Source organism: Carassius auratus, unplaced genomic scaffold (genome assembly GCF_003368295.1).
Source record: "Carassius auratus strain Wakin unplaced genomic scaffold, ASM336829v1 scaf_tig00214183_4049273_7079891, whole genome shotgun sequence".
NCBI classification, from domain to species: Eukaryota; Metazoa; Chordata; class Actinopteri; order Cypriniformes; family Cyprinidae; genus Carassius; species Carassius auratus.
This window is the reverse complement of record NW_020527547.1, coordinates 902251-914733: the sequence shown is the minus strand read 5'-3', so window position 1 is coordinate 914733 and position 12483 is coordinate 902251. Positions and strand designations below refer to the sequence as shown.

General features: G+C 37.5%; 1 protein-coding gene across 4 annotated transcripts in view; it reads left to right on the top strand.

The window, feature by feature from the left end:
- The window catches only part of LOC113091312 (transient receptor potential cation channel subfamily M member 3-like), a 105073-nt gene that overhangs the window by 13470 nt on the left and 79120 nt on the right, over positions 1–12483 (top strand). For 2 of the 4 annotated variants that reach the window (XM_026256742.1, XM_026256741.1), the window contains exon 1: positions 5285–7002. The exons of the other annotated variants lie outside the window; for them this stretch is intronic. In XM_026256742.1, coding sequence (XP_026112527.1) covers positions 6868–7002 — 135 coding nt within the window. In that variant the 5' untranslated portion in view covers positions 5285–6867. Of the gene's footprint in view, positions 1–5284; positions 7003–12483 lie in introns of those variants that run through there. 4 annotated transcript variants of the gene reach the window in all.

Sequence of the window (12483 nt, the reverse complement as noted above, 5' to 3'; positions counted from 1 at the left end):
AGAGGTCTCACAGGTTGTTAATGAAAGGCAGCAGGTCATTCCCATTGAAGTGGACACTTCAGAAACTTGATTGGCTTCCAACGAGTTGTTCTGATTAAAAACAGCTCATTCAAGCATGTTGTTAAGTCTGTAGTTTTCTGCTTCCATTTTTAGCAGTGAGGTCATTTTAGGCCTCTTAAATGTGATCAGAAGGGTGTCTGTAACAAGTGATGTGTTGATGATTTCTTCAAGTGCAAATTGAGACTGAACTATTGGAGAAAATTACTCTGAGAGATATAGAGCTGTTTATCAGTTGGAAATATCAGACTTAGGGGAGTGCGTGGTGGGTGGAAACTAGTTGTGAATGTGTGGTGTGGCTGTTGATTTCAGTGTAAAAAATGATAGTCTTTAGCAGTGAGAAAAGTGTTAAGAGGAGATGGAGGAAGAGAGAAGAGAGAGGTCTGCAGGTTTATGACCTGATGTTCATGGTGTGGAGGTATAAGTGGCTTCAGTCACCTCTATCAAAATGAAAAAAGGCCCTTTTGACAAACTGAGCTGCTGTTCTGGGGTTATATGATCTCTTTTGGACTCCATACAGTCTATGATGACGTGGCTTAATTTTAATTTTCTTCAACATAAGCATTGCGTTATTAAGGTTTCTGAAAGTTTATAATTGATTTTGCTGATTATTTTATTTATATATATATAGTTTATCAGTATTGTTTGATTACAATTATTTTTTAGTTTTGCTTATGTCCTATTTGGTTTGTCTTCCTTTCAGCTCTTTTAAGAGTTCAGTTTGCCTGTTTCATTAGGTTCATCTTAACTCCAGTTTGCATATTAGTTAAATATTTACAATAATTCTAGACATTTTAGACAGTTTTTAGAGTAAGACTTAGGAAAAAAATAAACAATATGTTGTTTTTAATTTTAATAAAAAAAAAATTGTTACATTTTGAAGTATTTGGTGGTTGTTTACTGGACACCATATTTTATAGCCAAAACTCCATAATATGCCACTGTACATTTACACAAATGAATGTGAAATGACTGCATTTGCTAATTAATAAGCTAATTGTGCTTAGAATATAGGACATATTATAGTGCTTTTGTGGAAATCTGTGCAAAACATTGATAAGCTGTTAAATAAGAGGTTTCTTTATATTCACCAGCTCAGCTCAGGTGCATGGATTCATTTTATGTGATGGCCATCTAGTGTTTGAATAGATACATCACACACAGATTTTTTTTTCTTTTCCTTTTTTTTTCTTGAAGTTATCTAAAATCTAGAGAAATCAGAACATGGAGTAAACATGAGCCGATCAGAGAAAATATAAGGATTTTTAAATGATAGTGGTAATGACATGGCCTACAGGAGAAATATAATATAAACGTATAGATAACAGACAAAGAAGACATAAGGAGAGCCTGATGTCAGAGTAACTGAATTATTATTGTGAAACAAACACAGTCTCTCCATACCCAAAAACAAGCAAGCGACACACATTCCTGTGTCTTTCATACCCCAGTTCAAAATGGCAACAACAACTATTCTGGTGCACATTTAACCTATATCTATCATTCAAAGTGACAAGTAGCATAGAGCATCTATATCCAATGTTATATTCTTCTATGATTATTCACTTAAATGTATGAGCCAGTTTTACTATAAAGCCAAACAACATCAGTAATAATTTTTCAGAGTGTGATGTTACATGAATAGTCAATTGAGTTCCACAACTGGACAGAAAAGCCTAAAGTTGTATAATACATCAGAAAGAATATCTTCAATCTTTGCTAAATGGAGCCTTAGCAATAGAACACACAAACACCCTGTCAGATACCCTCGGTACATGAGGCAGATCACATATAATCACCAGCGCTTTATGAAACTAAAGAAAGCAAATGGCTCATTATCGTGATGACCAAGAAGCGTTTGATTTTCACTGCACACAACTGCACAGCATCCATCACAATAAAAGCAATCTCTGCGGCTCTAACAAGCATACACTTTTTACACAATTAGAGCTTCTGGTGGGGACATAAGAGATACAAATGCAATGTAGCTCTATTAGCGATTGTTTAAATGTGTTCTATGCGTTCAAAACCAGTCTACAGTATATAGTGAAATATTATATAGAAAAATAGGGGGTCATGCAAAATGAGTTGCGTGTAACATCTTTGATAGTAAAACAGCAAGCGTGCGAAGTCACAAAGGGTTCTGTGGAGATTAAAGGACGATATAGTGAGCTAGAAACATTCACTTCTGCCACTGTTTTAAATTGGCTGGGACTGCTATGCTCCCGAACTTAAACAGCTTGCAACCCGAGCTCATTAAAGAGACAGTTCTCACTCCATCATCCCTTCAGAATAATGATGAGGGTGCTTTGCTATAGTCTTTACAGATTTCACCACAGATGCAGCACCCTTTTGTACCCTATTCATGGTGTTGTAAATCTTCATCATTGGGACCTGATAATCGAGTGGTTTTGGTGGCACTGGGTTTATGAAGCAGTGTTTGTTACAAATCTGTTCTCGGGGGGGGATTTGTATTATTTCAAACTTTCTGAAAATCCTGTTGTTTTGTTGTTGTTGTTTTATGTTTATGTTTAATTTTAATTATTATTATTTTTTTGGTTAAAATGTTGCAAATGATTTTAATAATAAAAAAAATATTTATAACAATATTGCAGTGCTTAAAATCACACAGTGACAGTCTCAATGAATGTCTAAGGCTTTTGGGAATGGCTATGACACTGATGATGAGTGAAAGAGAGAGACGGAATCGTGAAGCATCACATTCTCGGTCCATTTTCTGGAGAGGCTTTTGTTGCTGCACAACTGGTATAAAATGGCATTTTTGGGGCCATCAAGCATTATTTTACACTGAGTCACTGCTGATAATGGGATCCGCCCTTAAACTGGCATGTGAATCGATTCCTGTTGGTGTATTTCTGAGGATATTCATGTACGCTGTGCACGTTCGAATATATTCGCGTGCACACACATAAACAGATTGAAATACATAAACATATTGTGGAACATATTTTCCGCACCACTCTTTTGTGGCGAGGAGGTAGTGACATGTAAACAGCAGTGCGTAGGTCAGAAAGTAATTAGATGCTGCTGTGAATTGCTTGTGTGTGTGTGTGTGTGTGTGTGTATGCGTAGTACATGTGCATAGTGAAGACCTGATTGTGTTGTGCAGGTGTTGTGTGATGCATGCTAAAGTTAAAATAAATGCAACTGTAAATGCAACCCAGTAACTTTGTTTTGGTAAGGCATTTTCTGCAAGCATCTGAAAAACGAGCGTGTCAGATTTCTTTCCCCTAGTGATATTGCAAAAGGATCTCATTATAATATTACTGACCCTTAATCTGTAAGTTTCCACCCATTGTGTCGTCATTTTGATTTTGCAAATGACAACAGTGTACCAGTTCTAATGCCATGGCAAAAGTTTGAACAGTTTGAACTTTGGCTGCACAGATGAGAACAGAACACTATTTAGAGTCCCAGCCTCAGAGCAGACAATAGAGCAAAGGATTTATTGGTTTATTAACTGTATATTGCTGCTGCCACACAGTTCTAAAATAAACATGTGATTTATTTCCCAGCAGTTTACCTTCACAGACATTACCGACTGTTTTTGAAACTCATCTGTTTTTAATGTAAGCTTGTGTGTGTATGAGAACTTAGTTTAGTACTCACATGCTGTGACAGCCACTCTCTGTACGTGTGTACTCTGTAAACCATATCAGAAGTTTAAACTAATATGGTTAAACACACATGATTTCAGTGCAATAAACATAATCAGAACCAAAACAGATGTTTTTTGAGATGGTCCTCACTGCAGAACACAATATCGAGGGGGCACGGTTAAACCCAGCCAGCTCCTCCCACCATACATATATCTAAACCTACCCGTCTCCACCCCCTGATCGCTAAACCCACCCATCTCCACCCCTAAACCTACCAATCTCCACCCCCTAGATGTGGATCCAACCATGCCCCCAAGATCTTATATTCTGCAGTGAGGGGCTACTGTGTTTTTTAGTAGGTACAATCTGAAACTCTTTGATGGAAAAGGGGGAAGCAGCGGCTCATTTGCATTTAAAGAGACAGACATGAAAAACAGCGTGTTTCTGCTTCTACTCAAAATAGCTATTTTCAAAATTATACGTAGGGTATTTTGAGCTGAAACTTCACAGACACATTCTGGCGACACCAACTAATAATATTACATGTTGTAAAAAGGGGCATAATATGTCTCCTTTAAAAAGATATTTCAGACATTCAGAAATATGCTCTTGTCAGGCTCAGGCACTTAAGGTAAGGCAGGCTTATTTATAGCATATTTCATACACAAGTACTTGAAATCCACACTTAATTAAAAGTATAGATATCTTCCTAGAAATCTTCCTAATAAGTGAGTCACTGAATCATTCGTTCAAAAAACTGATTTTTTTCTGATTTATTCAGTAAAGAAACACCGTCTTGTGTGCTGCTCAGTTTTGTAAAATAGTTTGGAAACTGTTATAACTTTATTAAACTTGTATTTTGCCTCTTATCTTGGATCTCAGGGGCATTCTGAATGCATTTAATAGACTAAATCACATATGCATGCGTGCACTTTCTTGGTGTGTTTTTGGTTTGTAATATATTCGATAATGTCAGATTGCATGTTGTTTTAAAAAAAAACTCTAGCGATATTAGCACAGACCATATCGCACAACCCCGCCTTGACTTGGAAAATGATATCAAGCACGGCTGTGTAAGCACTCGTTTGGACAAAAAGGTGTTTGTTTTTTAGGAGTCTTGACTTGCAAGCACCAGACCACTGTTTTGTCAAACCAGCTTTCTTGCAGTCTGTGTTCTTCTGACTTTATTTTGTAGCAAGTTACGAATATGCTTTGGGGAAATGTGTCGGAGGAAAAGGACACATTTTAATTAGGAAATACTGTATAGTGGAGTAAAAGTGAAAATTTACAGAAATATTAAAACCTGAGTAAAACACAGATTCTCCCAAAATTTATAAAAATATAAATAGGCTACTTTGTTACAATGCACCACTGTGCATATATTTGTTATATTTGTATTCAAACATTTATTTTTTAATAATATAAAGTTATATAATTATATTTTAATATAAAAATATAATATTTCTTTATATATGTGTGTTGAGACAAAAAACAATAACATCAAAACCATGAAATTAGTAATTTTATTTAACGAATGAACTTTATTTAATAAATGATTTCTACATTTTATATTTTTTCTAATATATTAAAACATATTTGTTGGGGGCATGAAAATGTACTGCATAGTAGAATGACCCTCCACATGACACGTGGTTATTGCTGTCACATAAATATGGTAAGCATGTGTACGGTGTCTTCATGCTCTCTCTGTTTAAATCCCACTCACTAAATCTCTGTATCTCTGGGAGCTTCCCGTCCTCGTTGTCAGATCTGATTGGAGGACAATCCTCTTTCCTCATACCTGCACATTAAACCCAATCTCCCACAGACACTGGTAAACGGAGGTTGCTATGGATACACACCTTCCCTTGAAGAGTTGCATAATCTTCTCAGCATCTCAAGATACCTTGAGTGACAGGAGAACTCTGCATCCATGGAAGAAGCAGGAAGAGGAGGAGCTTCCCACTCGGTGTGCTACTTAGTATTCCATCCAGGTCTCTGTGGCATCTCTCACATCTGCGTGGCCAGGTGATGCCCGTGGAGATTGGGGATTGATTGTTGACATTCATTATTACGATCTGATCCTCAGGGATGCCGACCTAGTGACTACAAAGCACGATGGCCAACTCTTCTACTGCATTCTCTCCATTCTACCATACCATTTATTTGTTTAAACACTTCTGCCTCAGGGAGGTTTTTTTCCCAAACACATTTTCTGAGACAATGTCAGACCATTTAACAAACCATGTATTATTAAACCCATCCAATGGAGGGGAGCAGTTCAGTCCAATACACCGAAGAGAATTTTATTTTTTCTTTCTCACTCTCTCTCTCTCTCTCTCTCTCTCTCTACTCCATTATCCTTCCGTTGGTCAATGCGTCATATGTTTGGAAAGGATGGAGTGTGCGGGAATGGAGGAGGAGGGGGGGGGGCTTTAGAGGAAGAAAAAAGAGAGGGAATAGAGGAGAACAGTTCAGAGGAGTACCAATAGAAGACATCGCGAGGGAATCAGGGGAATCTTTCCTCTCAGTTTTTCCATTTGTGACCTGAAAGACCTAAAAGAAGAGAAAGCTGTATTAAAATGAAAAGAACACCATCTGCTTTCTAATATTCCTCATCAATTCCAATGCTTTGCCTTCACAGCAACTCTCAACCTCATTCTCCTGCATGATCTCATGTATCTTTTGTTTTTCAATTTCTTTGACAGTACATACTATCATTCTTGTTGCTTCCTTCCATGCATCTCTTTCTTTCCACTCCCCGCTCTCTCCTCTCTCTCTCTCTCTCTCTCTCTCTCTCTCTCCCTCTCTCCGGCTTCTTAAAGACAGTGCCGCTCTGCTGCTCTACATCACAGCTACTGTTTCTCACTCTCCTCTCTTCCACTCAGCTTTGCTCCTCTTCTCTCTGTTTCTCTCCACTCATTCAGACCGCATGCTCGAAGTTATCTCTGGCACTGTTGGGTCTTTGTGGCCAGTGGAAGTGGACCCGGACACCCTGTATGGTCTGAAGGTGTTTTCCCGATCCAGTGGATCTGTGGGGAGGGGAGGGAGGATAGGGAGGGGGTGCAGGTGAAGAACGGCTTGTTCGGAAGGAAACAGGTTGCGTGTTTTTGCGACAGGGACTGAGGAGGGTCATGCTTCATGAGTTAAGTGGATTTCGGACTGAGACCCCTCGTGCATCGCCGCCCCAATGTGGGGCCCTTTTCCGGATGGCGGGAACGTCCGGCCAGGAGGGACGAACCAGCTGGATGCTCCTCGGCCGCTCAACTGGACCATACGGAAACTGTGCCATGCAGCCTTCCTTCCGTCTGTGCGCCTGCTGAAGGTACCCGTGGGATGGGCAAATGGGGGAGGAAAGAGACAATAAGGTCTTTTTAAAAGAGAAATGCTTAGGACACATTCTTTTTGGCTTGTACTGATTTAATTTGTTGTTTAAAATCAGAAAAATGTGACTCAAAAGACTAGACATAAGAAGAAAGCTCTTTTTAAAGAAGATTTTGAGTTTAACTGATACATCATGTGTGTACATTGGGATTGATTCTCTCTAAAGCATCTTCCTCTGCACGGAAATTCAGTGCTTCATAAGAGCTTTTTCTTGCAGTGCGCCGAAGCAGCTAACTTCTCTGTCTTATTTGATAATGACAGGTACTCTGCTCATGTGGAAGTATATAGTCAGAGTCTGAAGTGTTGAGTTCTCCCAGCTAAATTAAAAATCACATTTTTAATAAAACATTTATAGTAATGTTTTATTGCTTAGCCACAAATCACTTACATCTTGCACATGCTTTACATTACAGGTACAGCTTTTCACATGAATCAGAAACTTATCAATTTTATATGTTTATTATCATTACCTTTGTTATGTTGTTACCCATTACAGAGGTGTTAGCTAATAGGTAGTAATAAAGCTTTAACACACACTTGGGACCATGATAGATGCTTTGTGAGAAGGAAAGCTCAAGAGATCTCTGCTGGTAGTATAGTAATGCATCCCAGTTATGTAATGCAATTTCTTCTTGTACTATAGTCAGTGATGTTATATTATACATTTTCTGCTTGTGTTATAGTAATAGTACACTGTAGATCGGTCACAGACAGTGCTTAGATTCGTTTAGCACTCCCAAGAGTCAAATCCTCCCTGGGTCATGACTCAAGTGTTATGAGTGGATCATTATGTGCTTGGTTCAGTGTTTCTGCTCTGGAGGTGTAGTACAGAGAACTGTTACAGCATGTCGTGAGCTGCTTTTCGCACTGGCAGTGAAATGCAGAGGACTGGATCTTATCCAGGGTTCCAAACAAAAGAAATGACAAAGGAGTTATTGGCTCCTAAAATGAAATATTAAGGAGCCAAATGACTTGAGCTAAAAATGTAGAGTTTCACATGATGGAGATGGTTGTTCAGAAATGCTTTAGTTCACAAATCAATTATTAATTGATTTCAGTAACAAAATGTTGTGAATATTTATCTTTAATTTCATGTCGTGTGTACAATAATTGGTCACATGACGATGTATAGTACACCTGGATTACATTCATGCTATAAAACATTCTTTTTAACTGTCACAAAGTAATTACTTGTGCAAAAGAAGTACCCATATGAGCATTTGATTTCTGACACAAACCTATGCCTACATTGCAGGTTTCTGGTTCACTAACCAAAAATTGGTGTTTAGTGAGGGAATCAGATTTCTAAACTATTCACTTAGTGTGTCTGATTCAATCCGCTAACTCACAAGCGAGTTTGATGTCGTTTCATGAATCTTTTTTGATTCATTCATTAAAAAGAATTTCTTTATTCAAAAGAACCACAAGTGGGTTGTTTCTGAATGGTCTCTTTTAGCCCGACTATGTCAGACTTCATACTTCCGCTCAATTTCAGTTAGCTTCTGTACTCTCCCAGATTTCCTTCCTCCCGCTCCAAACCAATCGACCAATCAACGAACAGAGCGTGGGCTGAGAGCCGTGACGTAGATGCTAAACTAAGCGTAAGCGCCGAATTTAAGATTGTAGTTTAGTTGTAGTTTTTACATGGAGACACGGGATGCTATTCACTCTATTGTGGAGAGTATTCCCGGCATTTGCCAGCTGAATACATTTTCCCATTTTGAATCGAGGTGTTGTTGTGGCCGTACTCCTGACAGGTTTTGGGAAAAGTTTAATTTATCAACTGTTACTGATCGTCAACGAGAAATTGGGGTGGCCAAAGTCCAGCAAGGCGATAATTGTGATTGTGTGACCCTTGGTTGCTCTCATGCAGGATCAGGTTAAGGAGGCAGCAAAACTTGCTGGATGGTTTTGTTTTTCGTAGCATTCCTATGTTTTCCACAAAAGTTTGATGCAGCTGAGCAGGCACATAACCCACGTCATAACCAAACGTAATGTGATTGGCTTACGGGTACACCATTGATTTTAAACTTCAGATAAACCCCCCCCCCCCCCACGAGAAAGTAAACTCTTGGTATTACCAGGCTAGGTCTCTTTGCGTGTAAATTTAAATAGTAAGAGTATCAGATGTGCTTGTGTTTTGCATAATGCATTCTATTGCTGAGTTACATAACGATTGTGGGTGGGAATTTAGATTGATTATGGTTTACAGATGCAGCATATTTGACCTATAAATTGACTTTGAGGAGAAAGTTTTGGATTAGACGGGGGTTAGAAAGCAGATGAAGTTTCAACTTCAGGTGTTCTGTGTAGGTAACTGACCTGAGGAGTTGAAGATTACAGGTTGGAAAGACAGATGCTCTACATATGAGATTTGTCTCAGTGATGAGTAAACAGCCGTATGTTTGTCCAGCTCTGCTGAGGTGTAATTCAACAGAGCACTAAGGAGGTGGATGGGTATTTCACTGTTTGTGTATGTAATCCTATGTTTGTGTGCATATGTATGTGTGTCCTTGTGTGTGCGTGAGGTCCAGCAGCATAGCAAACTGCCAACCCTCCAGATATAATGAAAATACCCAAGAGCAAATGAAGGTCTGTGACTGATGTGGCTCTATCTGTCATTGCACTTGAGCTAATCTAATTTGCTGATGCCTTCGTCGGTTGTCAGGGAACACTGGTAATTAATCAGATGCTTAGGCAGGTTGCACCAATTTCACATGGTTTGTATTCACGAGTGTTTATAGAAATGGAAATGTAGAAGTACAGTCATCTTTCTTTTCTCTTTTTTTACTCACACTCATGTCAATCCAAATCTATATGCTGTTATTTTTTTCATGTCTTCATCCTTTTCTATACATTGGCAGTTGTTATCAAAGGCCAGAATTATCAAAGAATTTGTGCATATAACTATATTACAGATAAACAGTAGTTGCCATACAATAGCTTTTATGTGAAGAACAGATGATATTTAGATAATTATTCATAGAAAATATTATTCTTCACTGCAACTTTCCAGTTTTATTTTCCAGCCTGCATATTCAAACTTGAATATTCTGTACCTATACAACACATTCAAAACTAGTGCAATGTACAGTAGGTGTTGATGTCAAACCTATACCAATGTGGCATACTTTTTTAAAAACCGTATGATCAGCAATGACATGTTATATACAGCACATGATATTATGCATTTATATGGTCCTTTTTGGAGCTCGACAGCTGTGATCACTGTAACCTTTACATGGGGAAGAAATGCATAGGTACACTGCCATTTATGTGATATTTTATGCTGTAGAAACATTTATAACAGCATACATACTAATTTTTAGGTGGATCATTCCTGGTTGTGTGTATGGATTCAAATAAATCTATAGGTAATGGAGAAAAAAAAGTATCTATGATTTATCTTAATTGTTGTTTTTGCAGGTTACAGCAATGTGCTGGATTTTTTTCTTTTGGGAAGTGGATATCTGACATTAACCAGACAGTAAAGTTGTTTCTGATCTGTCTATTAAGATGCAAATGAATGTAGCGATGTAACACTTCCTTCCCAAACAAGCATTTCTGTGTGTCTGCAGGTGTCTGTGTTCTCAGCAGGGGATAGAGACAGTGATCTATGTGTTGCATAGTCAGAAGAGAAATTTGACCATATTTGTGCGTGTGTGTGTGTGTTTAATGTGCTTTCTGGTCTAAGAACTGTTGCATAATTTGCACAAAATGTTTATGTAAAGTTTTAGAACAGATTCCATGATTCATTTAGCAATTGACAGAAGGGATGTGTGCAAGCTGATTAGATTATCCTCAATGGCTTAGTATATTGTTTAAAGACATCTGCCAGTTATGTGATAATTAAGGTATGCTCTGCAGCAGTGAAAGCGCAAAAGAGAAAATGCTGAGTGGAAAAATGCATGCATGTATGTATGTATGTATGCATATAATCAGGGCCCCAGACTGCACCTAAAACAGTTGCATTTGTGACCAAAAATATTAATTTGCAAGTGATATTTTTTGCTCAGATCGCCACTGGCATCTGTATACATTTACATGTTGTTATTTATCATTATTTTATTGATCACATATTTTTGTATGTTGATGTAATAAACTGAGACGGTGCACATCAAAGTTTTAGAGGAAAAGCAGTCCTCATCCCTGCCAAACAGCACCTGCTAAAAGCAGCTCCAGCTGTAGCAGCATGAGAGAGATCGAAAATGACGTGCGAAGTAAAAGTGCAGAAAAGCAGTGTCTGTTTTGTGCACATCTTGAACAAACTACATCAGGTAAAGCTGTCAGGTGTGTTGATATTAGCAATAGCGTTAACAGTTTGCGTTTATAATTAGTAATAATATGGGTTCTTGTTATCAAGAGCTCAAGTCTAAATGCTGTGTTCTGTTAATGCGTTAACATATTATTTGTATTGCATTTGCCATCCAATAATTGCAATAAATTTAATATTTTACCTTTTAATAAACAAAGTATTCACTTTAAAATTCTCCAGAAATTTCAAGAAAATATGAGACATAAACACGACAGTATGACTGAAATGTAAAAAAAATTTTTTATGAATAAATAAATAAATTAATTAAAGCAATTTATTCTGTGCCACGTAAGAAATAATTTGACTCCTAATTTTGTTTCTTGTAGGAGCCAATACTCCTTTTTTTTTAAGCCCTGCATACATACAGAATATATTATTCATGTGTTTCATGTTAACTTGTGGCTACCCATGTGAAAGTGAGACAGATGTGTTTGTGTGTTGTATTTATACTGTGAACTTACTACTTAATATTTCCTTAAATTTTGTGGCAAAACAGTTTCCTTTATCTTGCAATGCTTCATGAATGAGCTTTCATAAGTCCTACATATTTCTTATCTTCACTACCCTGAGTAAACGCATTGTCAAATAAGATATTCAGCCTGCATAGGAATGAATATTTAATTGTTGCGTTCAAATATTTATTTTCAGTTTACTTTAAATTATGTATTACCATTTGCATTAATATTTAAGATTGCACGAGTTACATTACTATCAGTTTTAAGAAAATACTTAATCCGCTCTATGATGAGCCCAGTCTAAAGACAAATGCAGTCCTGCTTTCCTCATAGTCCTGAAGAAGAGTGAAAGCACATATCACTACAGCACATATCTTCAGGGTTGGTGACAGGTGTTGGGACTACAGTATACTGTATATTGAATATTATCTCAGTGACACACTCCGACAATCTCATCTCTCTCATTCTATCTCTCTGTGGCTCACTCTTGTGTCTCTTTTTTCTCTCTTTGTACTAAAGCGTATTTACTTTAATATACTTACTGTGTGGAAAAGGACTGATTAAGTAATGAAAAAGAGCAGTTTTAAATTCTGCTACACAAATTCAGGACTTATTCTTCTATATTCTATTCTATTCTATATTTTTCACTTTA